Genomic DNA, 26,541 nt, shown 5'->3' with positions numbered 1-26,541 from the left:
CATCCGCTGGAGGAGCAAATGTTTGCCTGGTGTGTGTGAATGTTATGGCCATGCAGATTTTGCTGAACTCTAACTCCCATCAGCTGGGACGCGGGTGGCGCTGTGGGCTAAACCACAGAGCCTAGGACTTGCCGATCAGAAGGTCAGCGGTTCGATTCCCCGCGACAGGGTGAGCTCCTGTTGCTCAGTCCCTGCTCCTGCTAACCTAGCAGTTTGAAAGCACGTCAAAATGCAAGTAGATAAATAGGTACCACTCCGGCGGGAAGGTAAACGGCGTTTCTGTGCGCTGCTCTGGTTTCGCCAGAAGCGGCTTAGTCATGCTGGCCACATGACCCGGAAGCTGTACGCCGGCTCCCTCGGCCAATAAAGCGAGATGAGCACCACAACCCCAGAGTCGGTAACGACTGGACCTAATGGTTAGGGGTCCCTTTACCCTTTACCTAACTCCCATCAGCCCCCAACTACTACGGCCCATGTCTGGAATGATGGGAGCTGTAGTTCAATAGCATTTGGAGGTCCACAGTCTCTTCCCCATACTGACCTAGGAGGGTATCTGCAGTATGGCTTAAAAAGACCTGAGGGGAGATCGTAACTTTGTGAAGGGTGCCGGGTGCCTCTAGTGGAGAATCTGAAGTACCCACACCAAACTGCAGTTCCCAGGATTCTTTGGGGGAAGCCATGACAGGTCAGGGCCAACAGAGGCATTACAGACATGGCAGATCTGTGTTCAGATCTTTCAGCTTTATTGTTGTGGCTGCTGCTGCTGCTTTGAAGCCAGTGTGAGGGGACCCATGTTTGATCAGAGGGGCAATGCCAGGGTAGGAGGTATTCAGCCCTCTCCCATGTTGTTTCTCTAATGCAAATTGGGAACAACTGTGGCTCAGTGATAGGGTATCTGTTTTGCATGCATAGGGTCCCAGAAGCACAGTCTGAAACTCTGGAGTGTCCATACAGGTACTTGTATTTTGCTCACTTCGTGGAAATGGTGTGTTGTGGGGATTAAATAGTCCCCAACACCACCACAGATGCTCTGATAAAAATAGTCTCCCTCCTAGAAAAAGAAAGTTTTAAAAAGTTAGGATACCTAATCACCAGTCTCTTCTGTCACATCTGATTTGACTCTTAAAAAGGTAAAGGGACCCCTGACAGTTAAGTCCAGTCGTGAACGACTCTGGGGTTGCAGCACTCATCTCGCTTTACTGGCCGAGGGAGCCGACGTTTGTCCGCAGACAGTTTTTCCGGGTCATGCGGCCATCATGACTAAGCCGCTTCTGGCGAACCAGAGCAGCGCACAGAAATGCCATTTGCCTTCCTGCCGGAGCGGTACCTATTTATCTACTTGCACTTTGACGTGCTTTCAAACTGCTAGATTGGCAGGAGCTGGGACCAAGCAATGGGAGCTCACCCCGTCGCGGGATTTGAACCGCCGACCTTCTCATCAACAAGCCTTAGGCTCAGTAGTTTAGACCACAGTGCCACCCGCGTCCCTTGATTTGACTCTTAAAGCAGCATAAAACTAGGATAGGTTTGCAGTGCAGATATACCTTGGGCAATCTTACAGTGACTGAGTCAATTCTTGCTATGGACTGCAGCCTGACATGGAACGGAGGCATGTAAACACTACAATCCCTTTGTGTGTTCACTTTTGTTGCTAAAGGCAATATAATTTGTGAGCCTCAAGAGGCTAGAGGACTTTGACTCCCATCAGCCTCTCCTAGTGGGGCCTACAATCAGGGAAGATGTGAGTTGCTGCCCAGCAAGATTTGGAGCCACAGGTTCTCTGCTCCTGACCTAGAGCAACAGAAGTAAATGGTCTCATGTGCTGGGGTCGGGGGGAGAAGCAGGAAGGCTAGAGTTTGGTTGTTGCACAAAGGAGATACCTAAAGGAGGGTTGGTTACAATTGTCGCTGACCTCTCTGGTGCCCTTTGGCCGAGGTGTCCTACCTCCTGAGCTTCTCCCTGATTTCGAGGTTCCTAATCTCGTTCTTGAGGTCGTCGAACTCCTGCGCGGACGTGAGGTTGCAGAAGACCCGGAAATCGTTGTAAGGGGGGATGCCGTGGTCGCGCCCCCTCTGAATGTTGATGGCTGCCAGGTCCAGAGAGACGGAATGGGCCATGGAGAAGAGCTTCTCGGTCAGCTCCATGTTCAAGAGTTCGGAAGGCACTCGCATTTTCCCGGGGACCCCAAAGAGTCCGCGAAGAAGCGGGTCGATGCCGCCTTCCTGGGTGATCCTGAATGGCGAGAAGAAGGCCTTGTGAAGAGGGAGGTGGCCCTGCTGGATGGGCTGGAAAGTCTCGTTGAGCCGGTAGAGGAGAGGGTTGATGAGGGTGTGGCCAAAGCGGAAGGCGGCTGTGGCGAAGGCGTTCAGGATGCCGGCGTTGGTGTTGGGCTCGTAGCCTTTATACTCCCCCAAGACCTTCATCCCAGCTTCCCCGAAGATCTTGGGCAACCAGTGCGAGTACGTGATGTGCTGCATCTCGGCCCCCACGATCTTCCGAGCCTCGTGGTAGATGGTATCCCCGTCCCAGTGAGGGTTCAGGGCCAGGAGCTTGGCGGCCACACGGTTATGCTCCCGGAACCACAGGGTGTGCATGGAAGTCAAGGCCAGCTGCTCGTTGGCTCGGTGGTCGCCGGCCAAGAAACACGGGACGGGACTCTCGCTCTCATCCCGCATGCATTCGGTGGGAGGCCCCACGGCAAAGGGGAGGAGGTGCTTCCCGGAGCTGGGGACCACCTGTCCTTGCTTCAGGAGCCCCCTCTGGTTGCTGAGGTCCCTCAGCTCCAGAGACTCGTGCTCCGTGCTCCCGTAGATGTTGGATGCGTCGATGAACGAGGTGAGGTGGTTGATTTGCTCCCGGGCGTACACGGAGTTCATCAGCAGAGAGGTCATCCCGCTACCACACACGGGGCTGGAGCGGACGAAGAACATGCAGTGTCCGTTCCTCACCCGCGGGTCGTTTTCCGGGATCATGACGGAGAAGCAGGGAGGGTCGTTGGTGCACACCTGGCTGCACGACGCGCCATCGGAGAAGCGTGCCATGCTGATGGCCGCCACAGTCTGGTCCATGTCGTGGTCCAGGAACTGTCCCCATTGCATCAGCATGTGAGTGAACTGGTCGTCGGGCGTGATGGTCTCGGTGCCAATCATGGCGGTCGAGACCAAGCGAGGGAGCGGCAGGGGGAGCTCCCGGGAGTCATCGGCCAGAGAGAAGCCTCTGGGCAGGTTGAACCCGTTCTGGTAGGCCGGCTTGAGCAGGCGCTCAAAGGCGGTGAGGGAAGCTCCCCACATGGGGTGCTGAAGGTTGTTGCACGAGCCGTCGTGGGTCCGGTACTTCCTGTGGAAGCAGATGTCGGAGCAGTTGGGGGTGCGGCGGTGGGCAGAGCAGCCGGACAGGTTGGCGATCATGTTCAGGTAGTGCGGGGAGACCAGGTCGTTGTAGCGGTACCCTGAAAGACCACTCCCAGAGCGTTACCCAATGGATTAGAATCAGAACAAGCATTCGCTACAAAACAAATTCCTTTTTCTAACATTGCAAATCTCACAACCGGATTGTGAGGCTAATAATTCCAGGACACCTGGAACCTTCCCTAAACCGTCGCAGGTTTATATTTATTTTTAAAGTTTCTAGCAAATGCCTAGTCCCTCAGAGGGAAACTCTAATTACATATGAGCTACCGTACTGGGCCGAATATAACCTGCACCTGCAAATAAGCCACACCTTCCAAATTTTGCAGTTTGGGGGAGGCTTGGGAGCCGTGGATGGGACAGACACCCTTGCCCTGCGCTCCCAGGCTGCTCTTGGGGGGGAGCCATACCGCTTTGCCGGGGGCCTCCCCTGTCCCCCCCCCTTTGTTCCAACAGCTTGGGGGAAGCTTGGGAGCGGTGGGTGGGCTGGGCACTGTTGCCCTGCACTCCTGGGCTGCTTCCTGGGGGTGGGGGAGAGCCATGATGCTTTGCTGACGGTGTACGGCCGCAAATATAAGCCACACTTTAACTTTTCACGATCAGAATTTGGGGGGAAAGTGTGGCTTATATTCAGGCCAATACGGTATGCCTTCTTAAGGCAAAGAAATGACCACCGAGAGGTCCTTATAGCCTTCCCTTTAACCCAAAGGTTTCTAGGCCAATGAACATTTTGTTCAAATGCAACCCATTCCCAGCATTTTATTAGAATGCAGTATACGTTCAAATAAAAACCAGAAAGGCAATTCTAGGATGGAATCTTAGCAGCAAACACACCAGTTCCTTAACTTAGTCTCCTGTACTCCTGGAGGGTGGGAAAAACACTTCTTGACTTGACACTTGAAAGCTGTTAACATGGGGGACAGAGACATAATACATAACATGCTTTCATGGTTTGTTGCTGCTGCTCAGTTGTGTCTTTATTACCTGTTCCGTTCATGTCCACAACCAAGCCTTGCTGCACATGTTCCTGGATGAGCTGTAGGGTCCTCTCGAAGATCTCTCCAGCCCGAGCTGTCTCGATGGTGTACGGATCCCGCGGGTAACGGAAAAGAGCCAGCAATTCATTAGGAGTTTTCGGTCGCCTGTCCAGAGAGGACAGAAAGCCATTTTTAAGCGGCATTGCATTTTCTAAAAGCCTCTGCATTATCGGCTGAGATACTAATAGCAATCTGAGTTCTCAAACGTGCTGGTCCTAACTGCAGCCAAAATGGCTCTGTTCCTCCTGTCCACAAGAGGGCGATATCAGCAGGCTTGGGGGATAAACAACCTTTCTACTCCAAAGAAAGTCCCATTCAGTTCAGTGGGGCTTCCTTCCAATTGAGTGGGTATAGGATTATAGCCTTGGAAGTGTGGGGGGACGACGACCCCCAAAGCTACCCAGGGATGACTAAGGATGCTCAGTGGTCACACAATGCTGGCTGACTATTGGAGCAGGAGACAGAAAACTAGGGGAGGAGAGTGGAATGGAGTATCCTGAAAAAGAGCAGGCCACAATGGAACAGTTTGTCACAGCTCCCACTTGTTACTTTTACTTTCAGTTAGGGAAGTGAGAAAACGGCAGTTTCCGCTTCCACTTGCATCCGTCACAATCAGCGCCGATTCTGTTCTGCTGCAGTTTGGTTTCTGACAAATACTGCATTCTTTGTCTTGCTGTCTGCTATTCACTGTGTGTTACACAACTGTTTATGTTCATTTCCATGCTGAGGAAACATGAAAACTACCGTACTTTTCTGTGTATTAGATGAGGTTCAACCCCCCCAAAAAAGAATGCAAAAAAATGGGGGGGGGGATGCGCTTTATACATAGTCAGTGCATATTGGTGACATGGGATTGTTTGGTTCTGCTAGCTGGAGATTGCCGCGGGGTTCTTGGTGTCTGCAAAAAGGGCTGGTGTTTATTTGCTGTTGCTGCAGCAAGAAGTGTGGGTGATTTGCGGTTGCGGCAGTGCAGGTCAGACGGGTGAGCAATTTTCAGCAATATTGCCCCTAAAAAAGCTCAACAGCTCTGGTCCACCCCCCCCAAAAAAAGCTCAACAACTCTGGGCAATCTCCCCCCATTTTCTTAAGTTTGAACCCCCCCAAATAGGTAGCGTCTTATACATGGGGGTGTGTTATACACGGAAAAATACGGTATGTGTCGTTTGCAGACTTAAGAAAACAATGATGTGAAAGATTGAATTTGCTTGGCTCATTTCCACTCCTGACCACAGACAGACAGGTGGAATGCAGCCATTCCTGCTTCCTTTTCCATTTGCGTGGGAATTCCTACTTCCCGTGAAGTCCCTGGCCGAGTGACAATTGGGGACTCTGCTACATTTGTGAAGATAAAGTGCTTTATATGCTTTATAACACTGAGACACCAGATGGCGCTGTGAAGTCCCGTTTTCCGCTAACGGGATTTCTCTGTATGAAATTTGCAACGTGTTTAACCGAATCGCTTCTTTGATGTGTCTAGACCCAGCCAGGGTGGGAAATGACCGCAAAACTGCCCTCCCCACACAAAATGGCTTCTGCATCTGTGCGGCCTTCCCACCTGCCCCCGTAAATGTGGATTTATTCTCCAAACGGTCTTACTTGCTAAACAGCTCGGTGCGCGTAGAATTGATGGCGTGGTCCACACTGCTGATGGCTTCTTGGATCGAGGTAGCTACAAAGGTGTCGCCGCTTCTGCCAACGTTTGTAGCTTTTTTAAAACCACAAAGGTGGCGGTGGTGGTGGTGGGGAAAGAGATTCAAAATTTAAACCACTTCCATTTTAGAATCATCTGCCTTGAAAACAGTAACCTTTCCACTCAATACACCAGCTCCTAGCACATATTTTGAGTTTGCTCGGCACGTAAAAATGTCAGAACAATAAGAATAGTTTTGCTTTTTCTTGCACCCATAAATGCCTTTCCCTTGCTTTTTAGCATAAACTTCTGCGCTGCACACATTGGTGGCAGTGATCTGTGTTTCAAATAAAAGGTTTCTCCAGGTTGGGCTGGAAAAGACTCCCACCTGAAACCCCATCGAGCTGCTGCCTGTCCGTGTAGACAATATAGAGCTATAGAGCAATGGTGTGACTCATAAGAAAGCTTCCTACGCTCCCTGCTGCATTGTGTCACCCAGAGAAGAGGCTACAGGCAGGGATCTGCAAAGAATCCTTTTCGTTTTATGGGGGGGAAATATTTTGCAAATGTATGCAGATTTAATCAACCAGCTAATCAATCATCAAGAAAATGTACATGCTTAATCATCTAGGGGTTCTGTAACTGGGTGACAACCCTGCTTAGAAAATGTAGATCTAGAGGATTTTAATCTCACCTGTAAGGTAACAAAAACTATGGACAACTCAGATGGATAAAAAACGTGGATAACAGATTGATTTGCAGATGTAAATGTTCATATTAGGACCCATGGAAGGGAAGAGGGAAAATCTCGAGATTCAGAGCATGGATTTGCAATTGAATTTGTTGTACATTTATTTCTTTTTTTTTTAAAAAAAAAAAATTTAAAAATAAAAGAAAACGTAGATCTAGGATTGCATGTTGGTATGGATTGTATATGGGTACAGGGGTGCAGAAAAGCCAGCCATGCAAACTGGCTCCAACTAGACCACCTCTGCCACTCTGGTGCCCTCCAGCTACAACTCCCATCAGCGCCAGCCAGTGGGAGTTGTAGTCTGAAACAGCTGGAGGGCGCCAACTTCGGGAAGGTTGCATGACCAGGCTAACTCTGCAGATGCAAAGGAAGATTGCTCTCACCTGTGATTGTCAGTTGCATGGTGCTGGAAGTAAACCCAAATGTGTTCCTGGCTACGCACTCGTACCTCCCTTGGTCAGCCATCCCCAGGTCTCGGATGGAGAGGGTCCCTTCTCTGTTGATGTGGAACTTGCCGCTCTCTGTGATCTGAATTCCTTCCTGATATGCAAGGAAAAGAGGTTTTGGAGCTTGGATAGACTAGGTTCAGCTTTGGCCCATGCTATGCACACAGGATGGGACACGGGTGGCACAGTCCACAGAGCCTAGGGCTTGCCGATCAGAAGGTCGGCGGTTCGAATCCCCGCGACGGGGTGAGCTCCTCTTGCTCGGTCCCTGCTCCTGCCAACCTAGCAGTTCGAAAGCCCGTCAAAGTGCAAGTAGATAAATAGGTACCGCTCCAGCGGGAAGGTAAACGGCGTTTCCGTGCGCTGCTCTGGTTCGTCAGAAGCGGCTTAGTCATGCTGGCCACATGACCCGGAAGCTGTATGCCGGCTCCCTTGGCCAGTAATGCGAGATGAGTGCCGCAACCCCAGAGTCATCTGCGACTGGACCTAATGGTCAGGGGTCCCTTTACCTTTTTATGCACACAGGAGAATGGGGTGGGAATGCATGGGGGGAGGGGTGCATCACATGTGTGAATGTTCCTCTGTGCTAAGACAAGCAAACCACAATGCAAATAGAAAATCAGTAGGTGAGCTATTTTTCTATTTCAAAGGTTGATTTTTTTAAAGAAGACTTTTACTAATGTGGAAGTGCATTCAAAACTTGAACTTATCCCTTGCTGTCTTCTTTTATGTGTTGACTGAGTGAGAAAGCCAAAACAAAGTTATTATTATTATTATTATTATTATTATTATTATTATTATTATTATTGCCTGGGTTGATATTAGTGTGCAGGGCACTTGCTTTCCTCCAATGGATATCTGCATGTGCAAAACTTGCGTGCGACGATTTTGTTTTGGAACAAATTGTAAAGGTAAAGGTAAAGGACCAATGTCTAGTCACAGATGACTCTGGGGTTGCGGCGCTCATCTCGCTCCATAGGCCGAGGGAGCCGGCGTTTGTCCGAAGACAGTTTTTCAGGGTCATGTGGCGAAACCAGAGCAGCGCACGGAAACGCCGTTTACCTTCCTGCCGAAGCGGTACCTACTTATCTACTTGCACTTTTTGGCATGCTTTCGATTGGCAAGCCCAAGAGGCTCAGTGGTTTAGACCACAGCACCACCCGCGTCCTGGAACAAATTGTACCTCCGAAGAAAAAAATGAGATGAAATTGGACACCTTGATCCCCAAACTGTGCGTGGGCTGCTTGTTTGGCACGTGCAAGTCTCCTGAAAAAACCCAATTCATGCTGACTTTGATCCAGGAAGAAACGGTTGTGTGAACTGATACACTTTGACACCCACCGGAATACAGTGGTACCTCGGGTTACAGATGCTTCAGGTTACATACGCTTCAGGTTACAGACTCCGCTAACCTCGGGTTAAGACCTTTGCTTCAGGATGAGAACAGAAATCATGCTCTGGCGGCGCGGCGGCAGCGGGAGGCCCCATTAGCTAAAGTGGTGCTTCAGGTTAAGAACAGTTTCAGGTTAAGAACAGACCTCCGGAACATATTAAGTACTTAACCTGAGGTGCCACTGTACTCGCAAGTGCAAACTAGGGCTTGCAGGCTACGGCATCTCACCCAGCTGTCCACCAGATGTCAGCAAAGGCATTGCAAAAATTCGATTGGCAGCAAAAGACAAGTCATCTCAGGCTACGGTCGCATGGCACATTGGGCTGTGTTCCTTCGCATGCACTCTTTAAAGTTCTCTTTGAGATTTGGGACAGAGGGCTGGGCTTCAGATTAGGGACGTCTGCGCTGCCTGAACTCTTTGTGGAGACCCAAAATAACCGTTGCTTCCCCCCCCCCCCGGATACTGGAGGTGGTATGGAAAAGGCTTTGCACATTCAGCCCACCATTCTCTCTGTCCACAAACTTTTGGTAGCCCAACTGGGAGCTGTATTTTACCCCTTACAGGCCTAAACTTCTCAGCAGCCTCAACAAACTACAGTTCCCGGGATCCTCTGGGTGTGTGTGTGCTTGAAATGTGTTTAAAATACAGTGGTGCCCTGCAAGACGAATGCCTCGCAAGACGAAAAACCCGCTAGACGAAAGGGTTTTCCGTTTTTTGAGGTGTTTCGCAAGACGGATTTCCCTATGGGCTTGCTTCGCAAGACGAAAACGTCTTGCGAGTCTTGCGAGTTTTTTCCTCCCCCGCCTTTTCTAAGCTGCTAAGCCGCTAATAGCCGCTTAGCCGCTAAGCCTTTAATAGCCGTTAAGCCGCTAAGCCGCTAATAGCGCTAATCCACTAAGCCACTAATAGGGGTGCTTCGCAAGACGAAAAAACCGCAAGACGAAGAGACTCGCGGAACGAATTAATTTCGTCTTGCGAGGCACCACTGTATATTGTGCGTTTGCAGAAGCAGCAGTGGGTTCCCCATCGAAGGCAGGCAGGCAGGCCTCAAGGCGACAGCTGTTCAAAGTGCATCGATTAACACTCAGGTACCTTGGCCCATGTGATGGTGGGCTGCGGATCTCCTTGGGCAGCGCAGGTGATCTCGATGTCTTGTCCAGTCTCTGCCACCATATCTTGCGGGGGGTGAAGGAAGACCGGAATCACTGTTTAGGGCGAAGAGGAAAGAGTCAGGCAGACCCCCAAACTTCTCGGTCAGGAATGTTATAATAATAATAATAAAAATGTATTTATATCCCACCCTCCCCAGTGAAAGCCAGGCTCAGAGTGGCTAACAACAGAAAAATAATAAAGCATTCTAAAAATCAATTCATTATAAAATCAGATCAAATCAAATTAATGGCAACCATTGAGCTAGAGTTCTTTTTTTTTCTTCAATAGATTTTTATTGAGATTTTAAAGGTTACAAAAAGAAAAAAATAAAGAACATATTTAAACAGAAAAAATAAAAATAAAAATACAGAACAATACAAAAACAAAGGGAAAAAAACAGAAAAAAGATGCAGATAATTAAAGGGGGAAAAAACAAATCAATCCTTTACATAACTTTCTTTCCTTTGCTTATTTCCTTGACCTCCTCACACCTCCCTTTTTTGTATTCTAATTCAATTAGATATTTCAGCAAATCCTTTCCATCTTTATTTCTATCCTAATGATTTATCTTAATATACTATAATTTAACGTTCTGTTCTTTCACCAATTAACAATCCATTTTTACTTAATCCTTTATATCATTTCTGCTAAAACCACATTACTTCATTCCAACATCCTTCTAACATTCCTTAATTTTACAATGTTTCTGTAGATAAACTTTAAATTTCTTCCAATCTTCTTCCACCAACTCTCATTGAGCTAGAGTTCTGTGAGGATTACCAAAGGAGGAATTCCAAGGTCTCAAATATAAAATACACACATAAGTATAAAACAAAACAAAAAAATTCCTTCCAGTAGCACCTTAAAGACCAACTAAGTTAGTTCTTGGTATGAGATTTCGTGTGCATGCACACTTCTTCAGATACCTCTTCCAGTAGCACCTTAAAGACCAACTAAGTTAGTTCTTGGTATGAGCTTTAAATGTGCATTGGTATCTGAAGAAGTGTGCATGCACACGAAAGCTCATACCAAGAACTAACTTAGTTGGTCTTTAAGGTGCTACTGGAAGGAATTTTTTTATTTTGTTTTGACTACGGCAGACCAACACGGCTATCTATCTGTAACACATAAGTATATAAGCCACGTGTCCGAAATAGTACAGGACTCTCCCAAATTGACCTCAAATATTTCTCCGCAAGGAGGAAGGAAATGGGAAAGCCTCTCCATTGTCTTTTTCTTACCTGTCTTAAGGGCAGATTTGTGTATGAATAGGGTGAGCCTGTGACCTGGGTTCAGGAATTAAAGTATTTACCATCACAAAAGAATGGCCAGGCTGCCCAGGTAAAGCAATCAGTGACCATTATCAGGTATCCTGGCAGACAGGATTTCTGCTGTAGACCGCCTCCTTCTGTGATGTTTGTATGATGTTTCGGGGGGGGGGGGTGTGTGTCTTGGGCTACAGGGTGGGCAATTTCAAAAGTCCATATAAGGACTTGCGCACCATTGTTTGGAGTTCTCTCCCTCCAGGTTGTGGGGACCCTGTTGCAACAGTTTAAAAAGATCAGGCTTTGCTTCTCAATATACTCTGGTTTGCCTCTGTTATTTTCTCCTACGGATAGGGGGACCCACTTTAAGGACTCTATACGGATAATAATAATAATAACTTATTATTTATAGCCCGCCCATCTGGCTGGGTTTCCCCAGTCACTCTGGGCGGCTTCCAACTGAATATTAAAAACAATACAGCACCAGACATTAAAAACTTCCCTAAACAGGGAAGGTTTGTTTTGTTTGGTTTATGGACTCTTGGATACCCCATAAGGGAAAAGGAGCAGTTTTTTCTTATAACAGGAACAACTGGGGCTCAAAGGGCCACAGGAGGCAAAAACGATTTGAGGAGCAGAAGATGGGAAACCAAACATACCTCGCGGAGTCACCCAGAGCTGCACAGGGGAGCTTCGGACCCCAATGGCGCTGATGGCGTGGCATTCGTACTGGCCTTGGTCGTGAAGGGCCACTCGGACCACCCTCAGGGTGCCCGTGGAGAGGATGCTGTGTCTCCGGTCGCTCGGCAACGGACCACCTAACAACAACGACATGCCATAAGGCAGCGGCCAAGTTTGGACTGGGTTCTTGTGGGCAAGGCTGGCTCCAGTTGGACGTTCTTGATGAGGTGTGGTGGCAGCCCTGGGAAGATGGGCCAAGCATCTAGGTGAGGAGCTGGCAGCTGCCAAAGGCTTGGTGCTGGTTCTGAGGAACACTGGGACTGTTTTAAGGCAGTGGTTCCCTGGGAACAGTAGTTCGTTACAGGGGTTGGGAATTGTAGCTCTGCAAGTGGGCCATTACAGTTTGCAGGATTTCTTGGGGGACATCACGTGCTTTAAATGTGCATTGGATGTGCTTTGAATGGATGGTGTGGATCTGGTTATTTATGACCCCATAAGATGCTAATAGGGATGCGGGTGGCGCTGTGGGTTAAACTACAGAGCCTAGGACTTGCCAATCAGAAGGTCGGTGGTTTGAATCCCCGCGACAGGGTGAGCTCCCATTGCTCGGTCCCTGTTCCTGCCAACCTAGCAGTTCAAAGTGCAAGTAGATAAATAGGTACTGCTCCGGCGGGAAGGTAAACGGCGTTTCCGTGCGCTGCTCTGGTTCGCCAGAAGCGGCTTAGTCATGCTGCCCACATGACCCGGAAGCTGTATGCCGGCTCCCTCGGCCAATAAACCGAGATGAGCACCGCAACCCCAGAGTCGGTCACAACTGGACCTAATGGTCAGGGGTCCCTTTACCTTTTAAGATGCTAATAAACAACAACAAGAACAACAACAACAACAATAATTTATTTGTACCCCACCCATCTGGCTGGGTTTCCCTAGCCACTCTGGGCGGTTCCCAACAGAATATTCATTAAAAAGCGATAAAACATGAAAAACTACCCTGAACAGGCTTGTCTTCAGATGTCTTCTAAAAGTCAGGTAGTTGTTTATTTCCCTGGCATCTGATGGGAGTGCGTTCCACAGGGTGGGTGCCACTACTGAGAAGGCCCTCTGCCTGCTTCCCTGCAACCTCACTTCTTGCAGGAAGGGAACAGCCAGAAGGCCCTCGGAGCTGGACTTCAGTGTCCGGGCTGAACGATGGGGGTGGATACACTCCTTCAGGTATATAGGACCGAGGCTGTTTAGGGCTTTAAAGGTCAGTGCCAACACTTTGAATTGTGCTCAGAAATGTACTGGGAGCCAATGTAGATCTTTCAGGACCGGTGTTATATGGTCTCGGAGGCCGCTCTCAGTCACTCAGAAACATACCAATTCAAAGCACACTGGCCTGAGCTTTGGAAAGGCTGAGTGGGGTACTTGTTTGGCACGTGAGCATTATACAGGGCAGATTGTGCCCTGGGATCTCTTGGCAGAATTACCTATGCACATAGGCGCCGACTCCATGGGGCCTGAGGGGGCCCGAGCCCCCTCAAAAAATCGTTTGGGGGGGCTCTGCCCCCCCAATAATTTAGGAAAATTATTAGTTATATTATGCTTTGTAAAATCACAAAATTATGTTGGTATTTTTTATTTTCCTTGTTTGACGATAGTTACCTTTTAAAATACATTCAGTAATGAGTTAAAACAATTACAGTGGTGCCCCGCAAGACGAACGCCTCGCAAGACGAAAAACCCGCTAGACGAAAGGGTTTTTCTGTTTTGGAGGCGCTTCGCAAAACGAATTTCCCTATGGGGTTGCTTCACAAGACGAAAAAATCTTGCGTCCCCCAGCGGTTTTTTTTTGCTTTTTTTGCCCTTTTCCTAAGCCGCTAAGCCGCTTATCAGCTGTTCCGCTGATAAGCCGCTTAACAGCTGATCGCTGGAAGCCGCTTGACAGCTCTAGCACTAATCCGCTAAGCTGTCAATGGGCTTGCTTCGCAAGACGAAAAAACCGCTAGACGAAGAGAATCGCGGAACGGATTAATTTCGTCTAGTGAGGCACCACTGTATTACGGTAGTAAAAGGCGGCGCGAGTAGTTTTGCTCGGTGCGTGCGACTGGCCCAGCCCCTCTTTCCTTTTCCTCTCTTCTGCTCTCCCGCCGGGCGCCTGAGGGAGTTACTTAGCGGTTCTGAGGAGCCGCTGTTGTTTCGGCAGGGGAAAAACCGCCGCCCGCGAACCGCCGAGCTCCCTCTCTCTTTCCAGCCTCTCTCTCTCTCTCTCTCTCTCTCTCTCTCTCTCTCTCTCTCTCTCGCTATGGCCAAGGAGGAGAAGAAGCCCTTCAGCCAGTCTATGGCCGAGTGGCGGAGGTTCATCTACAACCGCCAACAGTGGCGAGTTCCTGGGGCGAACGGCCAAGAGCTGGGGTGAGGAGGGCGAGCGAGCGAGCGCGGGGGGGGGGGAGGGAGGGGAGGGGGCGGCCGGCACGAGGGGCGGTGGGAGGCGAGGCGGGCACTTGCCTTGCCCACCACGCATCTCTCTCCTTCTCGGTCCCTCTCCCTCCCTCAGCTGGCGAGGGGGCCACGAGGCGGGCGGCAGCAGCAGCAACGGGCCGGGAGCGGCTCTTAGAAAACTTCCCGGGGCAGGACCCCGGTATGGGCCCCCCCAATATTTTTTATAAGTCGGCGCCCCTGCCTATGCAGTGAGGTTACTCCACACAGTGCTGAAATAACCCACTTCCTGTTGATCCGCGGGAGAGCAGTTGCCCAGTGATAGCTGCAGTTAGGTCATCTATGTGAATACACCGTTGGCCCAGATTATTAAAAGCTAAAGGCTAAAAGCAGGCAAGCAAAGAGCCTTTGTGGCCTCTCGGTCTTTCAACCTCTGAGGGAGAGTGATAGATCTGACCGACCCAACCTGGACCTCCAGAGGTTTTGGATAGCGACTCCGCATCAGCTCTGTGCTGTCCGGGGCTGAGGCTAATCCAAAACGTCCTGAGGGCACCAAACCGGGGAAGGCTGGTGCCCTGCAAGCAAGCTGCATGCTTACAGCTTCTGGAGTCTGCAAATCATTACAGAAGAACAGGGAGAACGAAGAATACCTGCTCTCGTCCAGGCGATGACTGGCAGCGGACGGCCTTCAGCAGAGCAGGGAAAGTCAACGCTTTGACCCTCTGTTACGGTCTGGTCGGTGGGGATGATCAGAAACTTAGGAGTATCTGAGGGGGGCGGGGAGAACAGAAATCAGGCCTTTCGAGAATGGCAAAAAATCCCTTTCCACCCAGAACTGGACATTGTCTAACTTGGGGGTTGTCAACCTGGTCCCTACTGCGTTTCAGGATTCTAGGTGGGCTGTAAGGGGGTTCTACGGCACAAGCTGAATGCTCCTTCCATCGAGCACTGGTGGGCGGTAAGGAAATTTTACCATCAAGAAAGATGCATTAGTGGGCGGTAGGTATAAAAGGGTTGACTACCCCTGGGACGCGGGTGGCGCGGTGGTCTAAACCACAGAGCCTAGGACTTGCTGATCAGAAGGTCAGCAGTTCGAATCCCTGCAACAGGGTGAGCTCCCGTTGCTCTGTCCCTGCTCCTGCCCACCTAGCAGTTTGAAAGCATGTCGAAGTGCAAGTAGATAAATAGGTACCGCTCCGGCGGGAAGGTAAACAGCATTTCCGTGGGCTGCTCTGGTTCGCCAGAAGCGGCTTAGTCATGCTGGCCACATGACCTGGAAGCTGTACGCCGGCTCCCTTGGCCAATAAAGCGAGATGAGCACCGCAACCCCAGAGTCGGCCACGACTGGACCTAATGGTTAGGGGTCCCTTTACCTTTACCCCTGGTTTAACCTCTGCAAAAGCATTGTTCAGGCAAATCAGGACAAAACTGCTATACAGGCATCTAGTTGAAGAGAGAATTGTGTGGAGAGTGAGCGGGAGAGATTGCTGAAGAGCAGAAAAAGTGAGCATTTAGATCAGGGGTCAGCAAACTCTTTCAATAGGGGGCCGGTCCACTGTCCCTCAGACCTTGTGGAGGGGGGGCTGGACTATATATTGAAAAAAAAAATATTAAGGAATTCCTATGCCCCACAAATAACCCAAAGATGCATTTTAAATAAAAGGACACATTCCACTCATGTAAAACCATGCTGATTCCCAGACCATCCGTGGGCCGGATTTAGAAGGCGATTGGGCCAGATCCGGCCCCCGGGCCTTAGTTTGCCTACCCATTAGTTAGATGCTTTTTAGGCTCCCCATTTATACAATTTTTTCTTATACGCGCAAAGGCCCAGAGCATAACCTCCGCCCAAGCTGGGGGGGTGCCTGTCTATTTTGGAAACTTATTTGCATTTGGACACTTCTTAACACATCATAACCAAATTTTGCATGGCGGTCCCTGAGAACAGGGGCAGGTTTTCGTTTTCGTTTGGCTACAAATCAATGCCATTTTGAATCAAGACAGTGGGGCGAAAGTTTCAGAACGGCATGGATTTCAAAAAGGAGCCCCTTCACATGTCTGATACTTTTTGTTCCGAGGTAGCTCTCCCCGACTTTGGCACAACTTCCCGCCCACCTGTCCCCGGCGGTTACTGTGTATGTTTTGGTCACCTTGCACGATGACGTTGGCCGTGGCTTGGATGGAGCCCTCGCTGTTACTCGCATTGCAGCTGTACTGCCCTTGGTCTGAGAAGGTGACGTTTTGGATGTACAGCCCCCCGGAGCTGGTGATGGTGAAGCGAGGGTCCTGGGGCAGTGGAGACCCTGAGCTCAGCACCCAGGTGACGCGGGGCAGAGGGTGCCCGGAGACCCCGCATTCCAAAGTGACGCTCTCCCCAACCAGCACTTCTGTGTTCTGGGGCTGGATCACAAAGCTGGGTTTGGCTGAAAGCAAAAGAGAAATGAGGGCTGGGTGCTGTCAGTTGGTTGCTGGTGCTTAGCATTTATCTTGTGCTCAGAATGCATTTTCTCACAACAGCCCTATAAGGTAAAGGGAGCCCTAACCATTAGGTCCAGTCGTGGACGACTCTGGGGCTGTGGCGCTCATCTCGCTTTAGTGGCCGAGGGAGCCAGCGTACAGCTTCCGGGCCATGTGGCCAGCATGACTAAACTGCTTCTGGCTAACCAGAGCAGCGCATGGAAATGCAATTTACCTTCCCACCAGAGTGGTACCTATTTATCTACTTGCACTTTGTCGTGCTTTTGAATTGCCAGGTTGGCAGGAGCAGGGACCGAGCAACGGGAGCTCACCCTGTTGCGGGGATTCGAACCGCCAACCTGCTGATCAGCAAGCCCTAGGCTCTGTGGTTTAACCCACAGCGCCACCCGCATCTCCCACCTTATAAGGTAGGACAGTCATTATTCTCCCTCTGTTAAAGAAGGGAATGAGAGTGCATGAAGATTGATAGGGGAGTGACAGATTTCTGGACTAGATAGGTAGGCTTTGGGTCTGAACCAGCAGGCTTGTCTTGTGGTATTAGCAACAAAGAGGTACAGGCCCAATGCAGTCACATAATCATAGAATTGCAGAGTTGGAAGGTATCCCAAAGGTCATTTAGTCCAACCCCTTGCAACGCAGGAAACTTTCACCCCATATGGGGCTCAAACCCACGACCCTGAGTTTTAAGAGTCTCCTTACCAGCACTTCCACTATTAAAACCGACAGGTTCCCATTTTACTTTCCAATACAAAGTATGCGGGGCTTTCACCACAAAGGAATTAAGCCTTGAGCAGTAGTGGGAAAACTGTGACTCTCCCAATCTCCAGCTCCCATCAACCCTGACCGTTGAGCACACTGGCTGCCCACTGATGGGAGTTGGAATCTAATTCCTGCATTGCAGGGGGTTGGACTAGATGACCCCTGGGTCCCTTCCAACTTTACGATTCTATGACACCTGAAGGGCCACAGGTTCTCTACACCTGACTTATTGCTGATCCACTCTGCACCCGTCGAGAATCACAATTAATGAGACTGCTTGGTTTATACTAGAAGAAGGATACTGAACCAAATTTTTCCACCATTCATCTCTTAAAATGGAAAGGGACACCAGTAGATTTCTCTGCATGCAGAAGGTTCTGGAGTTAATCCCTTGGTCGCTGTGGGTTAAACCCCAGAGTCTAGGACTTGCTGATCAGAAGGTCGGCGGTTCGAATCCCCATGACGGGTTGAGCTCCCGTTGCTCGGTCCCTGCTCCTGCCAACCTAGCAGTTCGAAAGCACGTCGAAGTGCAAGTAGATAAATAGGTACCATTCTGGCGGGAAGGTAAACGGCATTTCCGTGCGCTGCTCTGGTTCACCAGAAGCGGCTTAGTCATGTTGGCCACATGACCTAGAAGCTGTACACCAGCTCTCTCAGCCAATAAAGCGAGATGAGCGCCGCAACCCCAGAGTCGGTCACGACTGGACCTAATGGTCAGGGGTCCCTTTACCTTTATCTCCAGGTGGGGCTGGAAACATACCCTGCCTGAAACCCTAGCAAGTTGCTGCCAGCCAGTGTAATCAGTACTAAGCTTGATGGACCAATGCATCCAACTTAGCTGCTTGCTCTCTAACGGATGCAGCGGCAATTCTTAAATTTCAGAGGATCTTTAAAAGCCATTACATGGGTGGCCGTAGTAGCGCAGCACAACTTCCTGGGTCTTTGCTTCTCCGGCAACATTCTTGGCCATGCACTGGTAGACGCCTTTGTCCGACTCCCTGGTATCTTGGATCATTAATGTTCCGTCTTGCAGGAGGTTCAGACGCCCATCATCTTGCATGTCGATCTCGTTGCTGAGAAACAGAAAGGAAGATTAAACGCTCCGAATCTGGGAACTCCTGGGAGCAGGAAACTGTCATGTTAGCTCAGCCTAACCAAGAGTCAGCCAGGGGCATCCCTAGATACGCTAACTCAAGAGATAGATATGCACATACCGTATTTTTCGGTCTATAAGACGCACCAGACCATAAAATTCACCTAGTTTTTGGAGGAGGAAAACAAGAAAAAAAATATTCTGAATCCCAGAAGCCAGAACAGCAAGAGGGATCGCTGTGCAGTGAAAGCAGCAATCCCTCTTGCTGTTCTGGCTTCTGGGATAGCTGTGCAGCCTGCATTCGCTCCATAAGACACACACACATTTCCCCTTACTTTTTAGGAGGGAAAAAGTGAGTCTTCTACAGCAAAAAATATGGTAATTGTCTGTAAAGCTAGGGACAGGAGTTGCTCAGAAATCAGAACTCCTTGATATTTGGACTCTGATGGAGTCTTCGAAGTAGTCCTAGAATTTTGCATATAGTGACAGCAGCTGCCTTGCGCTCCTGTCCTGAATATTGCCACTTGCTCTGTTCCTGCATTTGATGTGGAAATGTGGGGAGAGAAGAGTGCGAGGTGGGGGGGACGACTGCCCTTTACCAAGGGCAAGACATCCAGAACTGCCACTGACATTGGCTATAATGTCAGGACCCACGTACCTACCGGACCGCCTCTCCCAGTATGCTCCGTGGAGGACCTTAAGGTCCACAAATGACAACACTTTGGAGGTCCCAAGTCGCAAGGTGGTTAGATTGGTCTCAACTAGGGCCAAGGCCTTTTCAGTACTGGCCCCTACTTGGTGGAACGCTCTGTCCCAAGAGACTAGGGCCCTGCGGGACATGACATCTTTCCGCAGGGCCTGCAAGACAGAGCTGTTCCGCCTGGCCTTTGGTTTGGACTCAGTCTGACCCTTAAGTTTCCCTCCCCTTATGGTTTTGATCTATGGGCTATTATTAAAATGAGGCTGCATTTTAAATTATATTTTAACCCGTATTTTAAATTGCTTTTCTCCCCCCCCCCTCCCCATTATGTTTTTATTGTAATTTTACTGGTGTTAGCCGCCCCGAGCCTGGCTCTGCTCGGGGAGGGCGGGGTATAAATTATTATTATTATTATTATTATTATTATTATTATTATTAACTTGGATAACTTGTGCTTGAGCTTTGCTTTCCCCTCCTCCCTTCGCACCCCTTCTTCCTCGTGTGTCAGATCTTTTCAGATGGTGAGCCCAAAGGCACAATCCCCAAGATTCTCTGAGGGGAGGGTCAGAGCAGAGCCAGACTGGTTTATGCCTGTGCTCCTCCTGAGAGAGCACTCTTGCGTTCTGGCTCAGCTGGGTGAAAATCGTGCAAGACTTACTTGTTGTGGAGCCAGATGATCTTGGGCTTGGGGTTACCTTCTGCTCTGCAGATGAAATAGACGGTGTTGCCCAGGGTGACATCTGCGTCTTGTGGCTCGGTTGTGATGCGAGGCCTCTCTGAAAAAGACCGCGAAGGGTGCCCCGCTTGAGAAGTTGGACTGCCTTGTTCTAGCAGGTCAACTTACTCACCTTTTATCTGAATTCAAAAGCCCCAGATCCTGCAGCCTTTCAGCATAATAATAAATAATAATAAAAAATTTTTATTTATACCCCGCCCTTCCCGGTTCAGAAAACCAGGCTCAGGGTGGCTAACAACAAATTTAAAACACTTAATTGATGCAACAAAAACAGCATGAAATACAGTATAAAATGTGAATAACAATAAATTCAGAATTCAAAAATCAATTTAGGGGGGAAATCCATCCAATAAACATTAGATGATCACCAGGGCAAGTTGGCTAAGTTAGTCCTATTTGGGCCAGCGAGGAGACCAGGGGAGAATTAGCTGTGGGATCCCAGAGCGGGTAGTCTTCATAAAAAAGGGGAGAGGGAGGGAAGGAAGGGGAATAAAAGATCAGGCTAAGTTCAAATTAAAAGCCAGACGGAATAGTTCTGTCTACAGGCCCTGTGGAAGGAAGTTAAATCCTGCAGGGCCCTGGTCTCATGGCTCAGAGCATTCCACCAGGTCAGAGCCATCACTGAGAAGACCCTGGCCCTAGTGAAAGATAATCTGACTTCCTTAGGGCCCGGGACCTCTAAACTATGATTATTCATGGACCTTAAGGTCCTCTGCGGGGCATACCAGGAGAGGAGGTTCAGTAAATACGAGGGCCCTAAGCCACAAGGTAATTACTCCATCCCCTTGATGGTTTTGGGCTCTTCAAGATGGTGGCATATCTTCTCATCCCCACAGCTTCCATTTCCTTTCCTATCCCCCATCTTTAGCAAGGAACGGACCTAGCAGTTAGGTGATGATGTGATACCACCGGTTCCATCACTGCTCTTTACCAGGATGGTGCAAAGGCAAGGTGGGACTGCAGTGTGCCAGCTCTTTCGGGGGGCCCAAATATTTGTGGGCTAGGGGCCCCTATGTCCAAAAAGCACAGAGGTGAAGCGTGGAGCCAACTGAAGCATGGCTCCAGAGGCTGGCTCCTCCTCCTCCGTGGAGACGAAGGAGCGCTGAAGCAGCCACCTCCTGGTGATGGTGCCAGGAAGAGGCAAAGGAGCTGTCTGCTCCTGAAGCCTTGCGATGGCCACATTTGGCTCCACCCCTGGCTCCTCCCAGTGTCCGGATGTCAGAACATCGGGAGGTAAATGTCATGCGTGAAGTCACACACGGGACATTGTTCCCTCCAGTCTCCCTTGCAAGCTGGCGTCTCTGCTGGGCTGTATGGGTAAACTGGCAGCAGCGGCCTCAGGCCACGTTATGTATTAAATCGGATGATCTGCCAACATCTCTTTCCCTGCCTTGCTTTAGGAAGGACCGGGGTGTCCGTGTCTTTCTTCAGAGTGAGGCATTCTGGGTAGTGAAATATACTCGGAGTCGAGAGCGGATTTCATGCTCTTTCTTCAGCTCATAGTGGTGAGGAGGAATGGAAGTTCCCCCAGAATGTCTGCTTTATATACATTATTTACACAATGGGCCCCACGTGATTGGCTAATTCCGGGATTCACCTGTAGGCCAATCAGGATGCGGATTTGCTTCCACCTCGGAGCTGGATTGGGTGGCTCCTGTGGACAAATAAGACTGCAGCATTTTGGGTCCTATTGTTCTAGGACCAATCAGACTGCTGCATTCTGAATCCTATTGTTCTAGGACCAATCAGATTGCTGCCTTTTGGATCCTATTCAACTCAGTACATAATAGGTAGGATGGCCATGAAACGCTCCTACAGCACCAAGTTGGTTTGATGCAGAGGTTAATGATTCTTCAAAGGGGTGGGTGCAGTTTAAAGTTACGGCAAGGTTATGCGAGGCGCTGGACGCCAACGAGATAAACAAAACCGATATTGCGGTGCCTGTGGCAGGGAGCTCACCACAGTTGAATTCTTGGGTGGTCAGGGTGACGATGGAGCGCCCCTGCAGCTCCCTTGGGTTCTCGCAGGTAGCCGCCGTCTGGGTGTTGCCCTGCACGGTGAATTTCCTCAGCAACTCTGCCAGCCACATCAGGTCACAATCGCACAGCAAGGCGTTGGAGTCCAGCCGCCTGAGGCAAAGAGGTGAAGGAAGAAGACGTGGAGATTATAATTGCCAGAGACTTCCCGGTAGCCTCACGGGAAAGGTGACTTTGCACTCAAGACCCCAAAACTCTCCCCAGATGAACCGACTCAGACCCTGTGATCATCAGCTGAGGCCCTTCTCTATATGCCCTTCTCCATGGGCAGAAGTTCTCTCACCATCTCAGGCAGTGCTTTTCTAGCTTGGTGGGCCAAGATCTTTTAAACAAGATACACTAGTGAAATATACTTGGAGTTGAGAATGGATCTCATGCTCTTTATTCAGCTCATAGTGGTGAGGAGGAATGGAAGTTCCCCCATAATGACTGCCTTATATACATTATTTACACAATGGGCCCCACGTGATTGGCTAATTCCGGGATTCACCTGTAGGCCAATCAGGTTGCGGATTCACTTCCACCTGGGGCTGGATTGGGTGGCTCCTGTGGACCAATCAGACTGCAGCATTCTGGGTCCTATTGGTCTAGGACTAATCAGACTGCTGCATTCTGAATTCTATTGTTCTAGGACCAGTCAGACTGCTGCATTCTGAATCCTATTCAACTCAGTACATAACAGCTAGGGATGAAAATTTGGACCTTCAGCGATTTGTGACCCCATCTTGAAATTGGTTTGGGGCAGGGGCAGGTGCCCAGGGGGATTAGAGGCCCCCACCAAAGGGCTGGCTGAACATTTTAGCATCTTGCCCACCCACCGACATGGCTTAGAATCATAGAATAGAATCATAGAGTTGGAAGAGACCACAAGGGCCATCGAGTTCAACCCCCTGCCAAGCAGGAAACACCATCAGAGCACTCCTGACATATGGTTGTCAAGCCTCTGCTTAAAGACCTCCAAAGAAGGAGTCTCCACCACACTCCTTGGCAGCAAATTCCACTGTCGAACAGCTCTTACTGTCAGGAAGTTTTTCCTAATGTTTAGGTGGAATCTTCTTTCTTGTAGTTTGGAACCATTCCTCCGTGTCCGCTTCTCTGGAGCAGCAGAAAACAACCTTTCTCCCTCCTCTATGTGACATCCTTTTATATATTTGAACATGGCTATCATCTCACCCCTTAAACTCCTCTTCTCCAGGCTAAACATGCCCAGCTCCCTTAGCCGTTCCTCATAAGGCATCGTTTCCAGGCCTTTGTCCATTTTGGTTGCCCTCCTCTGGACATGTTCCAGTTTGTCAGTGTCCTTTTTGAACTGTGGTGCCCAGAACTGGACACAGTACTCCAGGTGAGGTCTGACCAGAGCAGAATACAGTGGCACTATTACTTCCCTTGATCTAGATGCTATACTCCTATTGATGCAGCCCAGAATTGCATTGGCTTTTTTAGCTGCCGCGTCACACTGTTGGCTCATGTCAAGTTTGTGGTCAACCAAGACTCCTAGATCCTTTTCACATGTACTGCTCTCAAGCAAGGTGTCACCCATCTTGTATTTGTGCCTCTCATTTTTTTTTGCCCAAGTGCAATACTTTACATTTCTCCCTGTTAAAATTCATCTTGTTTGCTTCTTGAGAGGTTAAGTTTATATAGGGCTGACCATGGGTCTCCCACATTTAGCAAAGCCACACAGCTGCGTCCAGTCGAAACCTGCTTTTTGCCTCCACTCAGAATGATGAATTGTTCTTTGCTGCAGCGATTATCCACTTACAGGCGTTTAAGCGATTCCGGTTGGGTGACAGCGCCCGGCTGGATTCTGGAAATGCGGTTATTGTGCAAGAAGCTGTATGGGGGGAAGTGAAGAGAGTCAGAACGTTAGCCAGGTATTCTTTGAGGTCATCTCCCAAGTGACAGGCATATACTGTCCCTGGGTGAAGTTTTAACACACCTGGGTGTGCAACTACCAAGGACCCCTCTCACTGGACCAAGCTAGGCATGATGTTAATGTTAGGAATACATTCTTCACGAAACAGATAAGGTTCCTTTAAGTTTAAAAAGCATTCCAGAAGTTTCTTCAATGTGTGGGAGCGGCACTCCATGCTTAATTGGTGTCAGCTGGAGATGCAATTAAAAGGAGGAAGATGAGTTTGCAATTGGAGGAACGAGGAGAGCACACATACGCTGTTAGTACGCATGCTTACAGCTAGTTTGGATGTATGGTAAAGTGCGCTGCTGATACTATGAGTTTGCGATATCAGGACTGTTTATTACTAGACTGAAAGTACAGTTGTACCTCGGGTTAAGTACTTAATTTGTTCCAAAGGTCCGTTCTTAACCTGAAACTGTTCTTAACGTGAAGCACCACTTTAGCTAATGGGGCCTCCTGCTGCTGCCGTGTCGCCGGAGCACGATTTCTGTTCTCATCCTGAAGCAAAGTTCTTAACCTGAGGTACTATTTCTGGGTTAGTGGAGTCTGTAACCTGAAGCGTATGTAACCCGAGGTACTGTATACCGTGCCAAAGAGAGGAAGAAGGACTGTATAGTTTGTAGATAGTAGTAACTGAAATGCCAAATGCTTGCACAAAGTACAGTGGTACCTCAGGTTAAGAACGTAATTCGTTCTGGAGGTCTGTTCTTAACCTGAAACTGTTCTTAACCTGAGGTACCACTTTAACTAATGGGGCCTCCCAGTGCAGCTGCACCGCCGCTGCACGATTTCTGTTCTCATCCTGAATCAAAGTTCTTAACCCGAAGTACTATTTCTGGGTTAGCGGAGTCTGTAACCTGAAGCGTATGTAACCTGAAGCATATGTAACCTGAGGTACCACTGTAATTCTTGACTGTGCATTCGAGTATGACTACAGTTTTTGTTTTCTGCCTCCAGGGAAACTCTGCTAGACACTTTGGGAAGCTGTTATGGTCAGTAACCTCTAAGAGTTAATTGCACAAACCACAAATTGACTAGCACGAATGTCAGACATACAAACCACTTGTTGATTTTCTCATGACTTACAGCCTTTCCAGTTTGGGCAGGTCGCTAAACGTCTCTGGCTCCAAGGTTTCAAGGTTGTTAAAATGCAGGTAACTGAGGTGAAGAAGAAAACAGAACATATGGAACAGATCATTAATTCCCAAAGTGTATGCGGGATCACCCTAGCATGCCACAAGTAAAGCAGGGGTTGCGAGCCAGGATAGAACAGAGGAGACCCAGATTCACTCAATGCATTATGCATGCATGCAACTGACTGTTTATGCAGCCTGAAAAACTACAAAACCCATTATGCCGTGCAACTGTGGACAAGGAATGCTTTCATGCAAACATCTGGGAAGCTGTGACTTAAATGAGCAACTACGAATATATTATTATGAATTAAATTTATTGGTCGCTTTTTAAACAAAGTAACTCAAAGCGACATAAAATATATAAGCAAATACATACAAAGGAACTGACATAAAACAGGGGGGCAACAAAGGAAAACATAAAAGACATTCTATTTTTAAAAAGGCAGGATTAAAACATGCCACTCACTCGAGGACATAGATAATTAAGAGCCAAAGGCCTGGCAGAAAATGAATGTTTGAGGCCGGTGTGAAAAACAATGCAATGATGGTGTAAAAATAATTGTATAAATGATGTTCAATGCTATGGGTAAATGGGTTCCTCTCTGGCGAAAGGGGACCAGGAATGCAAAATATCCCTGCATAATGATCCTGCAGCAGACCTGAACTCAAATGGACCGCCAAACTATCCATCTGCTCAATGCTTTACAAGACAGTTTTGAATTTTGATGGACAGGATGGGGAAAGGGCCATAGCATTTGAACAACATCCTTTTTCAAAGGCTCAAAGCAGAGGGGTTCCTTGTTCCTTTGAACTGTTCTATCTATAATCGACAACTGCTGTGACATGTGTAGAGCCAGAAGCGTGACTCTCTAAAAAATGGTATATTTAGAAAGTTTTATGAAAACATAAAGAGCCACTCCTTGCGGCAAAGGCTGATTCCGCAGACTCTTGAGATTATTCTCAAGAAAACTACAAGCGGCTCGTTGAGGGCGCAGAAGTGCTGGACCATTCCTTCCTAATACATCATCTACAAAGCCGTTGATTATATTTGCTAGCGAGAGATTAGATCTTGGCCACAGTGCTGCACATGAGATCATCTGTGAAGGAGCTCATACTTTCCTACATCTCCCCCATGACTCTTTATTTTGTCTATCTAGTGTGCCTTGCGAGACATTTCTGGTCAGGGACTACATCATCTCAACAGGACTGGGTTGTTTTTTTTTTTACAAAGCAAATATTATTGGAGCTGTTGTGTCATCTCAGAGTTTTTTTCGGTTTTTCTAACTCAAAGAATTATGATCCGGAGATCACCCCATCTGCCCCCAACCTGGTGCCCTCCAGATGTTGGACTACAACTCCCAGCAGCCCAGAGGCCAGGGAGGATGGGGGCTGTAGTCCCACCAGATGTGGAAGACACTAGGTTGGGGACAGCTAGGGCTCTGACTTCCTGAATACCAGTGAACTTCTCCCACATTGCAGGCAAAGGCATTTGTGCTTAAAATAA

At 48.9% G+C, this 26,541-nt stretch overlaps 1 protein-coding gene across 5 annotated transcripts in view; it reads right to left on the bottom strand.

Moving 5' to 3' along the window:
• The window catches only part of LOC310846943 (peroxidasin homolog), a 78,168-nt gene that overhangs the window by 12,462 nt on the left and 39,165 nt on the right, over nucleotides 1-26,541 (bottom strand). For all 5 annotated transcript variants that reach the window (XM_083744108.1, XM_083744107.1, XM_083744106.1 and 2 more), the window contains 13 exons: nucleotides 24,988-25,059; nucleotides 23,746-23,817; nucleotides 21,907-22,076; nucleotides 19,870-19,987; nucleotides 18,322-18,491; nucleotides 16,332-16,604; nucleotides 14,832-14,948; nucleotides 11,742-11,900; nucleotides 9,758-9,870; nucleotides 7,209-7,365; nucleotides 6,041-6,149; nucleotides 4,392-4,549; nucleotides 1,945-3,448 (listed from right to left, as the gene is read on the bottom strand). In XM_083744108.1, the coding sequence (XP_083600234.1) occupies nucleotides 1,945-3,448; nucleotides 4,392-4,549; nucleotides 6,041-6,149; nucleotides 7,209-7,365; nucleotides 9,758-9,870; nucleotides 11,742-11,900; nucleotides 14,832-14,948; nucleotides 16,332-16,604; nucleotides 18,322-18,491; nucleotides 19,870-19,987; nucleotides 21,907-22,076; nucleotides 23,746-23,817; nucleotides 24,988-25,059 (3,192 nt within the window). The remainder of the gene's footprint in view (nucleotides 1-1,944; nucleotides 3,449-4,391; nucleotides 4,550-6,040; nucleotides 6,150-7,208; nucleotides 7,366-9,757; nucleotides 9,871-11,741; nucleotides 11,901-14,831; nucleotides 14,949-16,331; nucleotides 16,605-18,321; nucleotides 18,492-19,869; nucleotides 19,988-21,906; nucleotides 22,077-23,745; nucleotides 23,818-24,987; nucleotides 25,060-26,541) is intronic.

Source organism: Podarcis gaigeae, assembly GCF_964106915.1.
Source record: "Podarcis gaigeae genome assembly, chromosome: 6".
NCBI lineage: Eukaryota > Metazoa > Chordata > Lepidosauria > Squamata > Lacertidae > Podarcis > Podarcis gaigeae.
Note: the sequence above shows the minus strand (reverse complement) of the source record. Positions and strands in the feature narration are given on the sequence as shown.